Source organism: Dipodomys spectabilis, unplaced genomic scaffold (assembly GCF_019054845.1).
Source record: "Dipodomys spectabilis isolate Male_0828 unplaced genomic scaffold, ASM1905484v1 ptg000375l, whole genome shotgun sequence".
NCBI classification, from domain to species: domain Eukaryota; kingdom Metazoa; phylum Chordata; class Mammalia; order Rodentia; family Heteromyidae; genus Dipodomys; species Dipodomys spectabilis.
The window spans coordinates 304,442-324,451 of NW_024871052.1; the positions used below are offsets into that span (position 1 = coordinate 304,442).

The window sequence follows — 20,010 nt, forward strand, 5'->3', positions numbered from 1 at the left end:
TGTTTCGGAAGCCAGAGAGAAAGAACATTCCTGAAAGACGGTCGGGTCAAGGGCTTCAGGAGGACAAAAACGGGTCGGGTCTGTTGTGTCTGCTCAGGACTCCAAAGATAACAAGGAAGTTGCAGGGGTGGAGGGGACAGAGGAAAGGAGGCAGGGAGGGAATCACCATGGAGGGGGGGCATGCAGGCAGGGCTGGTAGCGGGAAGGAGGTGAGATCCAGAACCCCAGCCAAGCTGGAGGGCATGTGGCTTATTTGTGAAGTGTAAGGACACCAGCAGGGGGGGTTGAGGGAAAGGCAGCCAATGGGAGGCAGACTTCGAGCCAACTCCCACTGCGGGTGGATGGAGTTTAATTATGCAGGGAAGTCTTGGAGAATGGGCAAAGGCACACTTCAGACCTCCTCTGGCCCCTAGGCCAGGGAGCTGCAGTTTTCCTCCTGGGTTCAATGTTGCTCAAAGGTTATCCTCGTAGTATATGGCATGGTCTGCTTGTCCATTTCTAGGTAATTTCTGAGGGGGAAAAATGGGATCTGGCAGCGTGGAAGCATCTGTTTGATCAAGATACAGGTCCTGGCTGCTGGAAGTCCTGTTGGTGACACAGAAGTGGTCAGGGCATCTCAGGGAATACGATCAAAGCTCTGGCCATGTCTGCTAGGAGGACACAGACACCACCGCTGTCTATCTACATCTTTTCTGACCTCTTGTGTTCCGATTAAAGACATTAAAAAAAAATCCGCATGACAGCCCGGCACCGGTGGCTCACACCTGTATTCCTAGCTACTGATGAGGCAGAGAGCAAAAAAAAAAAAAAAGCTCAGAGACAGTGCTCAGGCCCTGAGTTCAAGTCTCCACCCCCCCCCCCCAAAGAAGTCTAGACAAGAAGCTGGGTGTGATACCTGTCATCCTAGCTACTCAGGTAGCTGAGATCTGAGGATCACAGTTCAAAGCCAGCCCAGGCAGACTAATCCATGAGACATTTACTTCCAATTATCAAGCAAAAAGCTAGAAGTAGAGGTGTATAGCTCAAGCGGTAGAGTGCCAGCCTTGAACAAAAAGGCCAAGCTAGAACACAGAGGTGCTAAATTCAAGTACTGAAGCCCTGGCCCCAGGATCAGCACACACACACACACACACTCCAAGCAACAGAACAAAACACTGGCTGAGGCAGAGGAGGAACTTAAAACAGGTAGAGAAACAAGCCTTGTAGGTTTACAGTTTACTTGGCCACCTACTAGCTGTGTGGCCACGATTAAAGCCACACTCCCTTGACCATATATAACACCAGGCTCGCAGAGGTCTGAGAGAAAAATGAACCCAGTGCCTGGCCTCCTTTCTGAAGGTATCAGGACTCCCCAGCCTACATGGTGGGCAGGTCAGTGGGTATGTAGTGACCCAGGTCTGGCCAATATCTTTTCTTTTCTTGAACTCTGGGCCTGGGCACTGTCCCTCAGCTCTTCAGCTCAAGGCGAGCACTCTACCACTTGAGCCCCAGCGCCACTTCCAGTTGTCTGGTGGTTTATTGGAGATAGGAGTCTCATGGACTTTCCTGCCTGGGCTGGCTTTAAACCGTGATCCTCAGATCTCAGCCTCCTGAGTAGCTTTGCCCAGCTGGCCAAGATGGTATAGTGGTTTATTCTAGGGGTGGGGGGTGAACTTCACACTTTCCTGGAACTTGAGAGGCTGCAGGATTAATGGGGGAAGTGTCCATCTTGGGGGAAGAGTCTGCCTAGGCCCGGGGTACAACCTGGTCACCCACACCGTGTGAGTGTGCTCACTCAATTCGGGCTGGTCTCCCTCTAGGACACACACTCACACACACACACACACACACACACACACACTCACACACGTACCCTGCCAGAAGATAAACAAGCGCCTGCAGCTCCTTGGCGTGCACCCAGGCCCGGGGGTGGAATAAACAATCCCTGTGACTTTCTGAAAAAGCAAATGTGTGTGGCAACAGGCACCATGGAGACAAGCAGACTGTACCAGGGCAGAGACAGAAGCCAGCCTCCAATGCCACCCCGGGAGTGCCTGTTTGCGCATGCGCGTGGCCAGGCCGCCCCAGGCATCCCATACGACCCCACACGCGCATGCCCGCCTCCCTGTGAATGGTATGTATCTTCTTCTCTCCCAAGTCGGGATCACACTCATATTCATCCAACACAAAGCCTCTTTCGCACCCAGGCCCACCCTTTCCTGAGGTCCAGACAACTACCATTCCAGCTTTGCTCCAAGCTTTGAAGAAGATGTGAGATCTTCCAAAACACAGTATCCCTAGTTTCTGATCCCTTTGTCTGTACACGGGTCCTGGGCTGGGCAGCATTTCAGTGACTCACAGTCTGTGTGTGTGTGTGTGTGTGTGTGTGTGTGTGTGTGTTGGTCCGGGGGCTTGAACTTAGGGCCTAGGTGCTTTTGTGCTCAAAGCTAGCACTTTACCCTTTGAGCCACAGCTCCACTTCTAGCTTTTTGGTGGTTCCTTGGAGGTAAGAGTCTCAGACTTGGGGCTGGAAAGGTGGCTCAGAATGCATGAGGTCCTGAGTTCAATTCCTCAGCACCACATAAGCAGAAAAAGCCAGAAGTGGCGCTGTGGTTCAAGTGGTAGAGCTGTGGTTCACCTTGAGCTGAAGAGCTAAGGGACAGCACCCAGGCCCAGAGTTCAGACCCCCACAACTGACCAAAAAAAGACTTTCCTCTCAAGGCTGCTGAATTTGGACTATGACACTCAGATCTCAGCTTCCTGAATAGCTAGGATTAAAGGCACGAGCCACTGGTGTTTGGCATGAGGTACAGCCTTTAAGTAAGGTGTATGTATGCTCTGTCTGTGCAGGTCGTTGAGGGGGGATGGGGAAGGAATCAAATGTGTCAGTGCTGGACTGGACAAACCCATGGTTCTGGAAGTTCTTGTATCATCCTGTGCTTCAGGGATTCACGTGTAGAATGAATTCACAGGGACCCCCTACCTCCTTGGGGTGCGTTGACCCTCACACGCACAAACATCCTTGTGTACACAATACACACCCTAGGGATGGAAATGAGGCTCGTGTACCATTCATGGACTCCCTGAGTATTCTGCAGCTCCTATCTCCTATTGTTGTTGTGTTTTTGTCTATCATGGGGTTTGAACTCAGTACCTGAGAGCTGTCTCTTGAGCTTTTGTGCTCAATGCTAATGCTCTACCCCTTTGAGCCACAGCTCCACTTCTGCTTTTCTGGTGGTTCATTGGAGACAAGAGTCTCGTGGACATTGCTGCCTGGGCTGGCTTTGAACGGCGATCCTCAGATCTCAGCCTCCTGAGTAGCTAGGATGACAGGCGTGAGCCACCAGCACCCGACTCTCACCTCCTTCTATTTAATCTTTCAGGAGAGTCAGCCTTAATGATACACTGTTACCCCAAAGATGAGGACACTGGTATTTGGAGAGGTTCAGAATTTCCCTGGTTTGCATGCGGCTCAAGTGATAGAGTCATTTCCTAACAAGTACAAGAACCTGAGTTCAAATCCCAGTACCACCAAAAAACAAAAAGGGGGAGCTGGGAGAGTAGCTCAGTGGTAGAGCGCTTGCCTTGCATGCATGAGGCCCTGGGTTCGATTCCTCAGCGCCACATAAGCAGAAAAAGCCAGAAGTGGTGCTGTGGCTCAAGTGGTAGAGCGCTGGCCTTGAGCTGAAGAGCTGAGGGACAGCGCCCAGGCCCAGAGTTCAGGCCCCACGACCAACAAAAAATAACAAAAACAAAACCCAAAAAGCTGCGTTCATGGAGCTAGAAAGGGACAAAACTGGAAGTCAGCAGCCATAGTCAGATAGACAAGAAATTTACTACTAGAACTTCCAGAACCTTGGGCTTGTCCAGCTAAGTTCACATACAATGCCTTCCCCTGCTTACACACACAGAGCATACAAACACCTTACTTACTTAAAGGCCCTGACTCATGCCAGGATGCCCGTGCCACACCTGCACACATCCTGCTTGGTCAGTGTGGATATCCGGATATCCGATGCTCAGAATCATCTGAGAGGCCTGGCTTGGATGGTTGAGAGCAAAACCTGATGCCCACACAGACCACCAGTCCCCTCCCCCCCTCCCCCCCTCCCCTCCCTACACTAGCAGCTGCAGGCAGGCCCTGGCCCGGACTGGGGGCGGCCCTAGAATTTACATGGGTGATTCAGCCTGAATCACGGCCCAGCTGCTCCTTGGCAGCCCCTCCCCCATTCTGCCTGTGGAATCAGTTTGGAAAGCAGAGGTAGGCCTTGGGGTGGGAGACAGAGAGTGGTCATGGGAGTGGGAGGCAATCAACGATGGAACACTTAAAGGCATAAAAGATCCTCTGGACCAGGTGTTAGTGATGTACACTTCTAAACCTAGCGACTCGGGAGGCTGAGATCTGAGGATCCCAGTTCAAAGCCAGCCCCAGGCAGACAAATTTGAGATATTATTATTATTACTACTACTACTATTATTATTATTTTGGTGGATGGTGAGGTTTGAACTCGGGGCCTGGGCGCTGTCCCTCAGCTCTTCAGCTCAAGGCAAGCGCTCTATCACTTGAGCCACAGCGCCACTTCTGGGTTTCTGTTGGTTCATTGGAGATCAAAGTCTCACAGACATTCCTGTCTTCCCCGGGCTGGCTTTGAACCGTGATCCTCAGATCTCAACCTCCTAAGTAGCTAGGATGACAGACATGAGTCACTGGCTCCTGGCTGAGATATTCTTAGTTCCAATTAACAACAACAACAAAAGCTAAACTGGGAGACGGTGGCTCATGCCTGTCATCCTAACTACTCAGGAGGCTGAGATATGAGGATCGTGGTTCAAGAACAGCCCAAGCAGGAAAGTCCATGAGACTCTTATCACCAATGAACCATCAGAAAACCAGAAGTGGCGCTGTACCTCAAGTGGTAGAGCGCTAGCCTTGAGCTGAAGAGCTGAGGGACAGCGCCCGGGCCCAGAGTCCAAGGCCCACGACCGGCAACTAAAAGCTAAAAGTGGAGCTGTGGCTCAAGTGGTAGAGCACCAGTGTCGGGTGAAAAAGCTAAGGAACAATGACCCAGGCCCTGTGTTCAAAATGCAGTACTAACATGTGCACGTGCATGCACACACACACACACACAAATACTCTGAGCATAGTCACACAGTTGGCGAAATGAGAGAGCCAGGAAGGAGCTCAGACCTCCTGGTCCAGTCTGTAGAAGGTAAGCTGGGAGCTGCCATGCAGCTAGGTGAGGGACACAGGGAGCGGTGTGGGGGGGGGGCAGGGAGCAGCGGGGGGTGGGGTGGAGAACGTGTTGGCAATGGGGAGGGTATTTCAGCGGCACTACAGGGCATGGTAGGGGCAGGATGGTGTGTAGCATGGTTGAGTCAAAGATTGGAGCCTTGCAAGGGTTGTGTGTGTGTGTGTGTGTGTGTGTGTGTGTGTGTGTGTTCAAATTGGGGTTTGAACTCAGGGACTTTTGCTCTTAGTGTTTTCTCGAAAGGCTAGGGCTCTACTACTTGGAGTAGGTGTGTGTGTGTGTGTGTGTGTGTGTGTGTGTGTGTGAGTGTGCCAGTCCTGGGGCGTGAACGTAAGGCCTGGGCACTATCCTGAGCTGTTTTGCTCAAGGCTGGTTGGTACTCTACTACTTGAGCTGTTCCTTCACTTCTGGCTTTTTGCTGGTTAACTGGGCATAAGAGATCCCCTGAGCTTTCTTGTCTAACTTCAAACTTGCCTGACATCAACTGCGACCCTCAGATCTCAGTATCCTGAAGTAGGTAGCTAGGATGGCAGACTTGAACCACCAGCACCTAGCTTCTTGCAAGGATTCCTTTTTTTTAAATTTTTGGTTGGTTGTGGGGCTTGAACTCAGGCCCTGGGCACTGTCTCTGAGTTCTTTGGCTCAAGGAGAGCGCTCTATCATTTGAGCCACAGTGCCACTTTCTGATGGTTCATTGGAGATAAGTCTCAAAGACTTTGCTGTCTGGGCTGGCTTTGAATCCCAATCCTCAGATTCCAGCCTCCTGAGTAGCTAGGATGACAGGTGTGAGCCACTGGTACCAGGCTGGCCGGGGGTCTTAAGAGCTATGCAGAAAGCATGGTAGAGGCATTGATGGCTTAGTATGTGTCGAGAATGTCAGCAGTCTGGTTTTACCGTCCTGCAATTCATGGCTTATGGAATCATTTATGCTTTCCAGTCTTCCAGGGTTTCCAACCAGCACCCTAAGGTTAACAAGTCCAGATCTGAGAGTTCTCACCAAGGAAGCTCCGGTGTCCTGAAGCCTCAGTTTCCCCCAGTTGAAAAAAAAATGCATCCAGGCCCCTATCAAAGTAGACTGTTCAAAGACATGAGTGAAATCATACTCATCTGCCCTTTAGAAGCTGGGAAGGACTTCACAAAGGGCTGGTGTTTTTTGCTTTTTTTACATTCTGCTTTATCCCTTAGAAAAAGAAAACATCTGTGGGTGCTGGGCAGAGGGGCATTGTGGGCTTCTGGAAGCTTGGGGGGCGGTGCTGGGGGGGGTTAGTGGGTGACATCTCTTCTTTTTCCCCCCCTGCCTGGGTTCTGTCTGGTCACCCCCTCCCTCAGCCCAGAGATCCGTTTCTAGGCAACGGGATGGATGCAGAGATGGTTCGGAGGGGAGAGAGAGCTATAAATAGGGAAGGGAAGAAAACAAAAATAAAGTTCCAGAGAAAGCCTAGAAGCAGCATTACTTGGCGGTGGGGGGAAGGGGGGACCCAGAAAAACGATGAAAGGGCAGTTTTCAGGTTAGTCGCTGAGCAGGAGTGAGGAAGACTCAGAGGCTGGCGGAGAGCTGCCCAAGGGGAAGGAATACAGACAGAGGCAGAGAAAGCCTGGACCAGGGAGAGGGGCTGGAGGCTGAGATCTGGAGCAGTCTGATGGGACTCTGTCTCTGTGCACACAACATCCTGTCTGTGCACACGCACACACACACACACACACACACACACACACACACCCTACCTGCCACCTTCATTCAATCATTCACGTTTCCTCTTCGCCTTTTCAGACACCTGAGCTACCACCTTACATTCATGACTCCAGTCACTTTCTTTGACTATCGCATTTTGCTGTGGATGTGTGTGTGTGTGTGCACACGTGCACACGTGCACACGCATGGGCATGCCAGAACTGAGGCTTAAACTCAGGGCCTCATGCTCTTGCTTGGCTGTTTTGCTCAAGGTTGGTGCTCTACTACTTGAGCCATGGGCTCTATTTCCAGCTTTTTGCTGGTTAGTTGGAGAAAAGAGTCTCTCTTAGATCTATCTGCCTGGGACGGGCTTGAACGGGGATCCTCAGATCTCAGCCTCCTGGCCAGCAAGGATTATAGGCATGAGCCGCCAGTCCTAGGACCCTCTTATTTATTTTTTGGGGATGAGATCTTGGGATTTAGCACAGACTGAGCTAGAACTTGAGAACCTTCTGCCTTAGGTCTCTCAGCCTCTCTACTCTTAGAACTACTGGCTATGAGCCTCCATAGTGGTCTTTGTTGGTCATTAGTAATGGCTAGATGTGAGCTATCAGGACAAAAATACAGGGCTCTTTCCTGATACTCCTTGGGTTGTTCTTATTGTTTTGTTTTTTGTTATTCCAGTACTGGGGCTTGAACTCATGGCCTCACACTCATGCTTGGCTTTCTCCATTCAAGGCTGGAGCTCTATCACTTGAGCTACAACATCTCTTTCAGACTTTTGGTGGTTGAATGGAGATAAGCATCTCTAGGATTTGTCTGCCTGGGCTGGCTTTGAACTACAAGCTTCAGATCTCAGCCTCCTGAGTAACGCGGATGACAGGTGTGAGCCACCCTGTCTAACTTGCAAGCATATGGTATACATTGCTAGATGACTGAATGAACATCCACACACAGAGAACATATTCCTGTTCACATATTAACATAGATACAATACAGCACACACACACACACACATACACACACATACATACACACACACACATACTTGTGTCTGGCACTACACAAGACCAATCAAGACATTTCTGCCTCCCCACATTTGTCTGATGTATTTTTCATTTGTTTCTCTCTTCTGAGCCAAAGAAAACCAGTTTAAGAAATTCCAAGGTCAGCAGGCATTGGTAGCACACTCCTATAATCCCAGCTACTCAGAAGGCTGAGATCTGAAGATCCCAATTTGAAGCCAGCCTGGGCAGAAAAATCCACCAGACCCTTCTCTCCAATTAACCAACTAAAAGCCGAAAGCGGAGCTGTGGTTCAAATGGTCGCGTGCCAGCACTGAATGCAAAAAATAATGAAGCAAGGGCTGGGAAGGTGGCTCAATGGTAGAGCGCTTGCCTTGAGCTGAGGGGCTGCACCCAGGCCCTGAGTTCAGGCCCCAAGACTGACCAAAAAAAAAAAGCGAGAGCACAAGGTTCGGAGTTCAAGCCCCAGTATGGGTACATGAGCGCATGCGTGCACACATATTCCTAAGGAATTCTGCTTTGGAATCAGGCTTGATACAATGTGGCTTTTGCCAAATCCCAGCAAACCTGGCTAGAACAGGTAGCTTGGCCTCTGTCCCTCCCTTCCCTCCTCTGAAAACTGGGGCTACAAGAAGGCATCCTGGAGAATGGTTTCAAGGGGGAGGGCGGTGTCTTTGAGCACTTGGACAATGGCTGTTAGCTTGTGGCATGGGAGGAGCTGTATGCATCTCAAGTGACCCCCTTCCCCTTGCAGATGAGAACACTGCCCTCTCCCAGTGGGGCCAGGTGGAGGGCTCCATGCCTGGGAAGGAGGAAGAGATCTCCCTCCAGGTCAGATGGTGAACCTGGTTTGAGCATCTAAAAATGAGAATCAGGTGCTGGATCACAGGTCGGTTCATGAACACGGGCAGGGGAGGGAAGGGAGAAAATGGTGGCATTGATCAGAAAAGGTGCAGGCCAAAGGCACTTGCATTTAAACAATTTAAAGTCATGCTGGGTGCCGGTGGCTCAGCTCTGTCGTCCTAACTGCCCAGGAGGCTACGATCTGAGGCTAGCATTTTGAACTCAGCCTGGAGAGGAGAGCCCGAGAGAGACTCTTATCTCTAATTAACGACCAAAAAAAGCTGTAAGTAGGGCTGTGGCTCCAGTGAAAAGAGCGCCAGCCTTGAGTGGAAAAAAGCTAAAGGACAGTGGGAGGAGGTCCTTGAGTTCAAACCCCAGTACCGGTGTACACACTCACACACACACACTCACACATACACACTTAAAGCCTGTGCTGGCAGATTAAATCGATTCAAACTCAGCCCAAGGGCTATGAGTGTAACAATCCTGAGGATTGAGGTTACACTTACACACACACACACACCATACACTTCAGCCCAAGGTGACCCGGGGCACACCGGTCTCCTGCTGCCTTCAAAGCCTTCCTTCCCAGGCTTGGCATTCACTCCTCCGACGTTTCCACCAAGGGCATAGGAGAAAGAAGAGCCAGATTCTTCCAGCTCGGCTCCTGGAGATGGAACCCCGGGTTTCCGCTTGGATCTGAGGTCGGATCGGGGTAGGAAGTGGGCTGGGGGTGTGGGGAGGGGGGTGTGTGGAGGGGCTCTGCGGCAAAGTGAAGCCCGGATCCCGCAGGAGTGGGGCAGGCGGTGTGTGTGGGGGGAGCGCTGCAGCAAAAGGAGGGGCGCTGCACCCAAAGGGCGGATGGAGGAGATGGGGGCGGAGTCCGGAGCTCCGGAGCCAATGAAAGCAGGGATCTCCGCCCCTGGCAGGTGCAGCCCCGCCCCGGCGCCAATGAAAGCAGGGATCTCCGCCCCTGGCAGGTGAAGCCCCGCCCCCTCTGCTAGCCCCGCCCCGGCGCCAATGAAAGCAGGGATCTCCGCCCCTGGCAGGTGAAGCCCCGCCCCCTCCTCAAGCCCCGCCCCCAATGAAAGCAGGGATCTCCACCCCTGGCAGGTGCAGCCCCGCCCCCTCCGCTAGCCCCGCCCCTCCGGGTTCCCCGCAGAGCCCCTCAGGGTCGCGGCCCCGGCTCTTCCCCACGCCAGGCGATGTCGGGGAGGAGAGGGGATCGGGTGCCCTCTAGCGCCGAGCTGGAGCCCGCGACGCCGCATCCCCGTGGCTGCCCGGTGAAGCTCCCCCCTTTCCTCCGCTCCCCCCCTCCGCGCATGTGCAGTGGCCGCGGGGGCGCACCGCGCGCGCCTCGGCGGTGGTAGTGATGAGGAAGACGATGATGATGGTGGTGGTGGTGGTGGGGAAACACCAGCTCACCTGCACGCCGGGCCGCGCGCACCCCCAGAATCTCCACACACCCCAGCAGGTGGCGCCCGAGACCGCGCTCCCCTCCCCCCCTCCCCCCCTCCCCCTCCCCCCCAGTCACCCGCGCGCCCCGCACCTCCGAGCACGCGTGGCGCCCCCCCAGGGCCACAGCGAGCGGGGAAACCCCCGATCCCAGGGGTAACGATCCCGGGGGGGGGGGCGATCCGTGGCACCCCGCGCCCCTCCCCCTCCCGCCCCCCCCAAAGTCCATCTGCGGTGGCGCCCGGCCCGGCCCTGCCCAGGCGGCGCAGGCTACAGACAGATTGGCTTTATTCTTGGACACGCGGGGTGGGGGGGGGTGGAGGGGGCGTCCGGGCCCGCCCCACCCGGGACACGCTCACACGAGGGGGTGGGGGCTCTCCATGCGACAATCACGACAGGCCCGCGGCTGGCTGGGGGGGGGGAGGAGGAGGGAGGGGAGGGGGGGAGAATGGCACACAATTTGGCTCCAGGTTTGGGTGTTTAAAAAAAAGTCCTCGGGGGCGCTGGGGGGGGGGGGGACGTGGTGTCGATGGATGTGAGGGCGGAGCTGCCCGGGAGGTGGAGGCACCCCTTGAAGAGCTGTGTGTTTTGGGGTGCGGGTGGGGAGTGGGGAGGGAGCCATCATTTCTGGTCTTCGATGAAAAATACATAGAACATGCTAGACGTCAGACGCGATGGGGGGATTGGGGGGGCGCTGGAGGGAGGGGGGTGGCGACCGTCGTGGGGTCAGGGGCTCCCAGGGAATAGTCTCGGACCCCCCCACAATCCAGTCCACGGCCCCCCCCCCCTCCCAAGGGTAGGACGCCCGGGGCGGAGGAGGACAGACAGATGGACAGATAACGAACACAGGCTCCGAGGAAAGGAAGTGGGGTCGGGGGTTGCCTCGGAGCAGAAGGAAGATCTCGTGTTTGGGGGCTCAGGAGAGGCGGGGGAGGGGGAGGTAAATTAGGACAGCCCTGGTTCTGGGTGGGGGGGGGCCAGGATGGGGCCGATCTGGGGGACAGGAAAGAAATTGTGCTGCTGGTGAGGACCGACCCTGGTCCTTAGGCCTCTGGCTCATATTCCTGATATTCTTCCTGCAGCAGGGGGAGGGGGAACAGAGCAAAGAAGAGGAAAAGGGAGGTGGAGGGGGGGAGGTGATGTTGGACACCCCCCCCAAGGCCAAGCCCCACCCCCCCTCTCCAGGAGGAACAATGCATGCTGCACCCCGTGTGTGTGTGTGTGTGTGTGTGTGTGTGTGTGTGTGTGTGTGTAAACCTGCAGTCTATGACAGCACAGAGATATTCCTTAGGTCCCATGGTCCTCCCCTCCCTTGCTCCCGCCTCTTGGAGGCCGGGCTTCTTGAAGAGGCAGGTCCAGAAGCCCCCTAAGCCCAGCCTTGTGTGCGTGCAGGGATCACCCACCCCAGCCGTTTCCCGGGCTGCCCAGGGCCTCACCTGCGGGGATTCCTCATAGCTCTCCCCTTCGGGTTCCATCAGGGGTTCAATCAAAGGCTCCTCAGCAGCTTCCTGGCCCACTTCCTCTGGCTGTGGGGAGTGGGCAGAGAAAGGCAGGGCCTGTTCAAGGGTGGCTCAGAGACACCCCTAAAATCCCAGGCTGCCAACTTCGGGCTTCTTGGAAGGAGATCGGTTATAAATCGTTTCTTAGGAAGCGTCTTAGAAGTAAGGTGAAGGACTAAGTCCCTGGAAGCAGGGGAGTTGGAGCAGGTGCAGGGTGGATGGGTGGAGGAAGCAGAGCTCCCAACCACACATCTACCCCTCTCCTTCCTGCCAGGCTCGGCCATGGACTTTAGGACCCCCTGGGAAAACCTGGGCAGCTTCCTCCCTCCGGGGCTGGAGAGAGATGAAGGCTCAGCACAGGGCTGGACAGGGGCTCTGAGCCATTCTTTCCCCAGCCACCTTCCACCCATCCCTCCCCCAGGGCCCAGCCTGGCCTGCTTTCTTCCCCGTTGCTATTTTAAGATAAGCTGGAAGCAACAGCTCATGGTGTTGCTTGGATGTATGAGCTAAGACTCTCCCCTCCCCCATCCCTTGCATCTGCTGCCCAGATGGGCACCGAATGGCAGGCAGACATGGGGTGTATATGTGGGGGAGGGGGGGGTAATGGCTAGACACATGGCGGGCCATCTGTGGGCGAGAACATGTATGTGCACACGCAGTTTAACCTACAGTAACCTGGCCCATATGTAGGATGGCACAGGCCTGAGACCCTGGGGTGGGGGGGTAGCACTGAGGTTGGCATTCCTCTGGCTTCTTCTACCCATCTATAACTTCATCTGCTCACAGGATCCTGTTTAGCTGGCCCCTGTGTGCACAATGAGATCGACTTGGTTTATTCTCTACATTGGAGAGATGACCCAGGAAATGGGGGGAAAGTTTGTTGACCCCCCCCCCCAAATCACACAACCAGGAAGGAAACAGTTTTACAGATCCAAGCGTTGGAGACTCAGAGGTAGAGCCCCTGACTAGCATGCACTAGATACCCAGCAACCCTTTTACACACACACACACACACACACACACACACACACACACAAAAGTAAATAAATACATACAATAAAAAAGATTTCAGACGGAGTGAGCAGCACATTTGTTTGGAAAGAATGTATAAATGGCCGGGCACCCGTGGCTCACACCTGTCATCCTAGCTACACAGGAGGCTGAGATCTGAGGATGGCACTTTAAAGCCAGCTCAGGTAGGAAGGTCTATGAGACTCTTATCTCCAGGCTCACGGGGGTCTCCGCAGGCAGGTGGATAAACACCCAGAAGGCATGCTCATCCACTAGCTCACTGCATACATCTGAGCATGGACACAGTACCTACAGCAGGGATGTCCACATAAGAAACGTGCTTAGGGGAGCTGGGAAGGTGGCTCAGTGGTAGAGCGCTTGCCTCGCATGCCTGAGGCCCTGGGTTCGATTCCCCAGCACCACAGAAGCAGAAAAAGCCGGAAGTGGCGCTGTGGCTCAAGTGGTAGAGCGCTCGCCTCGACCAAAAAGAAAAAAAAAATGTGCTTAGGACCCCAGGACACTCTAACTGAGCACACCTGTGATCACGTGGTCCCCCAGGGACAGACACACTGCTCCCTAGATCCTGGACTCCACAACTCTCCTGGGAAATGGCTCATCCAAAACCCAGGCATATATATACGTATATATATGACATATATGACACACACATATCACTGGAACTGCAGCGCTAGCATCACCTAATTGTTATTCTTGGGGTTCACCTCAAACCTAGGCATACCAGAAATGTAAGTATTCACTTTTTGATGCCGGTCCAAGGACTTGAACTCAGGGCCCGGGTGCTGTTCTTGAGCTTTTGTGCTCAAAGCTAGTGAGCTCTCACTTAAGCCACAGCTCCACTTCCAGCTTTCTTGGGTAGTTAATGGAAGGTAAAGAGTCTCATGGGCTGGAAGCCTGGGCTGGCTTTGAACCATGATCCTCATGATCTCAGTCTCCCAAGTAGCTAGGATGATGGGTGTAACTCACCAACCCCAGGCTGAAATCTAGGTATTTTCACTTAGCCTCCTGGTGACTCTGGTTGATACTCATAGTTTTGTTTTGTTTCTGTTTTTTTTTTTTTTTTAAGACAAGGACTTGCTAAGCAGCTGAGGCTAGCCTTGAATCCAAATCCTCCTGTCTCTGCCTCCTGCGTGCGAGGATTACAGGCGGGCACTGTCATGCCCAGCACACACTGCAGTATGGAGAATGTCTGAGGTATGTTATCTCTATTCTGCCTAAGAGTCTCACCATGTTTATCTTTCATGTTATAGGTTGTCAGGTTCGGAAACATCACGGGACTCACCCATGGTGACACAGCTAAGAAATAGTGGAATTAGGATTTGAATCCAGTTCTGTGGTGCTCAGGAGCTCATAGCTCTTTCTCTACCAGTTTTGTTTTTTGTTGTTTAGGTCAGTCATGGGGCCTGAACTCTGGGCCTGGGTGCTGTCCCTCAGCTCTTCAGCTCGTGGCTAGCGCTCTACCACTTGAGCCACACACCGCTTCCCATTTTCTGGTGGTTCATTGGAGATAAGAGTCTCACAGACTTTCCTGCCCGGCTGGCTTTGAACCACGATCCTCAGATCTCTCCTGAGTAATGAGGATTATAGGCGTGAGCCACTGGCACCTGGCTTCTACCAGTTTTTTAAAGTGTGTGTGTGTGTGTGTGTGTGTGTGTGTCTGTCTGTCTGTTTGTCTGTCTGTCTGTCTGTTTGTGTATGCTAATACTGAGTCTTGAACTCCAATCCTGGGAGCTGTTGCTTAGTTTTTTTTCACTCAAGGCTAGTGTTCTACCACTTGAACCACAGCTCCACGTCCTACTGCTCTTTTACTTCCTGCTTTTTACTGGTTCATTGGAGAGAAGAATCTCATGGAGGGGCCGGGAAGGTGGCTCAGTGGTAGAGTGCTTGCCTAGCATGCATGAAGCCCTGGGTTCGATTCCTCAGTACCACATACACAGAAAAAGCCAGAAGTGGCGCTGAGGCTCAAGTGGTAGAGCGCTAGCCTTGAGCAAAAGAAGCTCAGGCACAGTGCCCAGGCCCTGAGTTCAAGCCCCAAGACTGGCAGTTAAAAAATAATAATAATCTAATGGATTTTCCTGCCTGGGCTGGCTTTGAACCTCTAACCTCCGATCTCAGCCTCCTAGGTAGCTCAGATGACAGGCATAAACTACCAGCTTAGTGGCTTGCTTTATTTTTTTTTCTTTACTATCTTTTTTGCACGGAAGGAAAACCAATCACAGCAGGACCTGCTGCAACAATTCCCCGTTCAATGAGATGATATGAACGCACCACCAGGGACACACACGGACGGACAGCCAGATAGCGTGTGTCTCTCACGGGAGCATCTGTGCACAGCAGCGTCTGAGCTCCAGGCTGGCTGGGGCTGGAGGGGATGGACAGGGCAGCTGTGGGCCTGGGAGAATGGCTCACCTTCAGGTCGGTGGGGAACTCCTCTTTCTTGACCAGCCCAGTGGCTGCAGCGATGTTGCCAGCCCCGGAGAACACAGCACCTCCTAGGTGCGTTGCTTGCTCCTTGGTTTTCTCAGCCACTGGAGCCATGAAGGATGTAAGGTAGAGATCAGGAAGGGGGGGGGGGGGGAGGGAGGATACAGATGCCCCCTATATAGCATCCCAGGGCCTACCCTCCCCAAGTGGACTTGGGACCTCTGGCTCCCAGTAAGTACAGGGTCAGGGCTGGGTACCTGAGGCCACACCTTGTACCACGCCCTCCCGTGTCTTGCTTCCTGTGGGAGGAGAGAGAATGCTTTGAAGGAAGTCTAAGCTGAGAAAACAGATCCAAGCAGCCCTCCTCCCTCCTTCCCCCCCCCCCCCCACCAGGCTACAGGAAGGGGCGGGGCTGAGGGACCCAGGTGGACTGCAGAGTTTCCTGTCTGCATTACTCTTTCTTTGGGCTGCCTCCCCCCCCAAACAACTCCAGCCCCATCCCAACCACCCTCAACCCCCCCATCCTTACTTTCTAGGCTTTCCAGATCTCCCCCTAACCTGACACCCCCCCCCCCCATACTGGATGTCCGTAGAACCCCAGATCTGTGGCAAAGCTCGAATTCTACGAGAAACAGAGCTCCACAGGCGCGCACCTGTCATCCTAGCTACTTAGGAGGCTGAGATCTGAGAGTCACAGTTCGAAGCCAGCCCCGAGAAGGAAAACCCAATGAGGCGCTTATCTCTAATTAACCTTCCCCCCCCCCAAAAAAAAGCTAGAAATTGAGTTGTGGTTCAAGTGGTAGAGTGCCAGGTTTGAGCAAAAATGCTAAGGGAGTGTCCAGGCCCTGAGTTCAAGTCTCAGTACCAACACACACACACACACACACACACACACACACACACACACACACACACACACCAAAGTCCATAGGAACCTCTCCTCCCCACAGAAACTCTGTAACAGTCAGCAGCCAGGAAGAGGCTGACTGCCATTCAAATCAGGCTTCTTCATTCAAACTTCCTGCCTCCAACCGCTTTATGAGCCTGTGGCTGCCCAGCCTGAGAGACAGGTGGGCCTATGGGTTTTGAAAGGTGCCCTCCTACAGCCTACAGCAGCAGCCTGTGCCCTGCTCAGTCCCGTGCCTTCTAGATTCTCTCTTCTTGACCGGGAGTCCTGCGTTTCCTCCCCAAAGTGGAGCATCTCAGATTGGATATGTGGAGTTTTAAGGCCAAGATGCTATTGAGGATACACATGGACCTGCCCTTACTGAAGTGGGAGATCACTGGGAAGGGCAAGATCTCGAAGTAAGGACAGGCAGTGGTGTTCATGCCTGAAATCCTAGCTACTCAGGAGGCTGAGATCTGAGGATCACGGTTCAAAGCCAGCCTGGGCAGGAAAGTCCATGAGACTCTTATCTCCAGTGAACCACCAGAAAGAATGGAAGTGGTGCTGTGCCTCAAAGTGGTAGAGCACTAGCTTTGAGCAAAAAAAGAGTTCAAGGACAGCGCTCAGGTCCCGAGTTCAAGCCCCACCACCACCACCACCAACAAAAGAATGAAGAGTGATTTGGGGTGAGGGTCCTCTAGGGTGTGGGGAAATCTCTCATGTGGAGGATTTAGTTTCCAGACAACCACTGATTCAGAAATAGGCCTCTGGGCAGGCAAAGGAGAGGCTAGAAAGGAGGTACGGTAAGAAGGCTGCGCATGTCCAGAGCTAAGCTAAGACCAGCCAGAAGGGGAGATGGGTTTGGGGTCCACCCATTCGTTCCTCCCATAACTGCTCATCTGTGTGTACTTTGGGCAAGGCCCTGGGCCAGTGGCTCGCTCTGAAGAGGTAGGAGAGAGGCAGGCTCAGTTCTGGACTTTGTGTAATAGAAGACATCTCCCCTCCAAGGCTGTGTGGGGTGGGGTGGGGGTTGGAGGTGGGGGACACTGCCTGGATCGTATGACTTGGGGAGCCGATGGATACTCTGAAGGAGGCTCAGGGACCCAGGTAGGAGAGAAAGAGAGAGAGAGAGAGAGAGACCCTAGCTGGACCATTAGGGTACAGATGCCAGGCTGCGGGGAGCTAAGGGCTTAGGGTACATTCTAGAAAAGAGCCATGGCTCCAGGGCAGGAAAGGAGCAAGAAGTGTTCATCTCAAGTAGAGGGTGGCGTGGCTGCGAGGAGGAGGATCTATTAGTGACAGTAGTGTGTGCAGGGTGAGGGATATGTGTGTATGTGTGGGTGTTCAATAGGAGGGAAAGGATTAGGGGAAGAGGCAGGAGGCATGGAGCTGGGCCAGGCAGGTAAGGCCAAACAGGTATGGTCTCCATCATACGGGTCTCCTGGGGTGCACTAACCCCCCAGAGGCCCCTTCCTGACGTGGTCATTACCATAGTGCCAGCCCCTGGCTTGTAAAGGTCTTGCCCACCAATCTGATCTCACCTCCCACAGTGCCTGCAGCTCTCCAGCCCTTTCCCACCCATCCAGGGCCTTTCTGCCAATCCCCCCCCCCCCCACTTCCCCATCCAGAACTACCTAGCTCAGCTCGGGCAGCCTTTTTCTTTATTTCCCCCCTTTATTTTTAAACCATAGGTGAAAACGGGACCCCCCCACCTCTGCTTCTGGGTCACATCTCAGCATGGAAACGCTCTGTGTCATGATCTGGGCAGCTTCATTCCCTGCCCAAGCTACACCCCCCCCCCCCCCCCCACCATGCATGCAGGGTGACCGACCAGCCTCCAGGGGGGTGGCCACCAAGTCGTTGGCACATTTCCTGTGACCTAAAACCCCCCCGCGCGGTGGTGACCTTGGGCAAATGATTCTTCCCTCCTATGACCTTATAGGAAATTCAGATCTGCTTCATACGGGTAAACCCTAGAATGGCCAGACAGCTCCAAGAAGCCTGAGTTTCCCTCCCATCATTGGCTTGCTCTTTATATAAATGATCCTTTCGTACTCAGGGGTGAGAGATTTTAACCACCTGGCTTGACGGACAGCAGTGGGCTCCTCCACAGGTACTGAGCGGTGAAGGAGCCCAGAAGTAGCAGGAGGGGCCACAAGGGAGTGGGAGGGCTGGGGAGTGCACAGAGCTGGGTTTAAACCCCAGCTTCTGGTAGTGGTGGTGGTGGTGGTGGTTTTCCCAAACCCCAGCTGTATGACCTTGGTGAAGGGGTTAACTCCCTCAGCCCCAGGCCTCAGCTTCCACCAGCCACAGGACAGGCTGGGAACATTGGAGGTGGCGTGGATGTCATGGTACTTGTCGGAGAGGGAGGGTTCACTATCACAGGATGTGTGTGTGTGTGTGTGTGCGCGTGTGCGCTGGGGTTGGAACTCTGGGCCTGGGCGCTGTCCCTTAGCTTTATTGTTCCACTACTTGAGTCACACTTATCCTTCCGGCTTTTTGGAGTTGATCACTGGAGCGCCCAGAGACTTTTCCTGCTGTAGCTGGCTTTGAACCTGGGCCCTCGCTCCGATCTGCGCCTCCTGAGTAGCTAGGATCCTGGGCCTAGCCTGGGATTTATTAATGACAAGACTAAGGACAACTTGGCTGGTCCCCCCCCCCCCATCAACAACACTGGGCCCCCCCAACTTCCAGCCGAACCCCCCACCCGGTCCCCCCCATGTCCCCCAGTGACCCCCCCTGCTGACCCTGCCCCATCTGCTGACTCATAGCCTCAGGCTCCCCCCTTTACTCCCTCTGGGGGGGGAACCCCACTCTCTCCCCCCCCCCAGCGCCGCCCACCGACGTAGAGGACGCCCTCCTTGGTCTTCTCGGCCGCCTCGGTGACCCCTTGCTTGGTTTTCTCGGCCGCAGCCACGACGCCCTCCTTGGCCATGGACAGGCCCTTCATGAACACGTCCATCCTGGCGGCCTGGAGTGGGGAGGGGGGGCGAACACACGCGCGGGTGCGCCGGCTCCGCACCCTCCCGCCCGCCCCTCCCGAGGGACCTGGGGATCCCCAGGCCTGGGGATCCAGACCCCCCCCTCCTCCTTCTCCCCCTCCTCCCGGCCACCTCCCCCCCCCTGCAGTGAGTCCCGGCGTCCTTGAAAGCCGGGGACGCAGAGGTGGAGGGGGGCCTTGGTTCTCTGCAACCCCGCAACCTCCAGACTCCCACCGCGCACGCACACACACCCCGGGGGCGGCTGGCACGCACGCACACGCATGCACACACGCACACACGCATGCACACGCGCGCGCCAGGGTCACACGGCCCCGCACGCCCGCACACCACGGGCACGCTCACGTGCACCCCGTGCCAAGCCCGTGCAGACGTCCGGACGCGCACGGACGCCGTGGGGACCCCCCGCACCCCGCGGGCGCGGACGCCCGACCCCCCCCCGCCCCGTCCCCCCCCCCGTGCCCTCCTGACCCCCCACCTCCTCCCGATCCCCGGCGCGCGGCCGCCTCACCTGGATGCGGGGACGAGCCGGGGATGGAGCGGTGGCTGCGGCGCGGACGCCGGCGGGGGCCGGGCAGGGGTGGGCCCGGGACGCGGGGACCGGGGGTGTCCGGGGCAGGCGATCGGCCCGCGCTCGGGAGCTCGCTCTGGGTCTCCCGGCCGGAGCAGGGCCGCGGCGATGCCCGGGCTCTTGGGGTGCGTGACCGGCGAGGATGCAGCTGGCGTCCGGCTCGCCTGCGCGCTCGCTCGGGCTCCGGGTCCCGCGCTGCGGCAGCTCTGAGCTCAGCGCCCCCCCTGGCGGCCGCGCCGCCCCCTCGGCCTTGACTGACAGGGGGCGGGAGGCGATCCGCAGAGCCGCCCTGAGCCCGCCCCTCGGCCTTGACTGACAGGGGGCGGGAGGCGATCCGCAGAGCCGCCCTGAGCCCGCCCCTCGGCCTTGACTGACAGGG

The 20,010-nt window shown here is 55.2% G+C and overlaps 1 protein-coding gene across 1 annotated transcript; it reads right to left on the minus strand.

Annotated features, from left to right (window-relative positions):
* Window positions 1–10,754: 10,754 nt before the first annotated feature.
* On the minus strand, window positions 10,755–19,083 carry Sncb (synuclein beta). The gene is made up of 5 exons (XM_042667104.1): window positions 18,903–19,083; window positions 15,433–15,474; window positions 15,161–15,279; window positions 11,660–11,749; window positions 10,755–11,299 (listed from the first exon to the last, which is right to left on the minus strand). The coding sequence occupies exons 1-5, from the start codon at window positions 19,021–19,023 to the stop codon at window positions 11,267–11,269; spliced, it is 405 nt and encodes a 134-aa protein (XP_042523038.1). The 5' UTR covers window positions 19,024–19,083; the 3' UTR covers window positions 10,755–11,266.
* Window positions 19,084–20,010: the final 927 nt, after the last annotated feature.

Bases quoted from the DNA above. Each gene is read 5' to 3' on its own strand.
- Sncb (XM_042667104.1), bottom strand. From the start codon at position 19,023: ATGGACGTGTTCATGAAGGGCCTGTCCATGGCCAAGGAGGGCGTCGTG. The intron at 15,475-18,902 runs GTGGGCGGCGCT...CTCCTCCCACAG, and splicing joins GGAGGGCGTCCTCTACGTCG to GAAGCAAGACACGGGAGGGC. The intron at 11,300-11,659 runs GTGAGGCCCTGG...CCCCTGCTGCAG, and splicing joins GCTATGAGGAATCCCCGCAG to GAAGAATATCAGGAATATGA.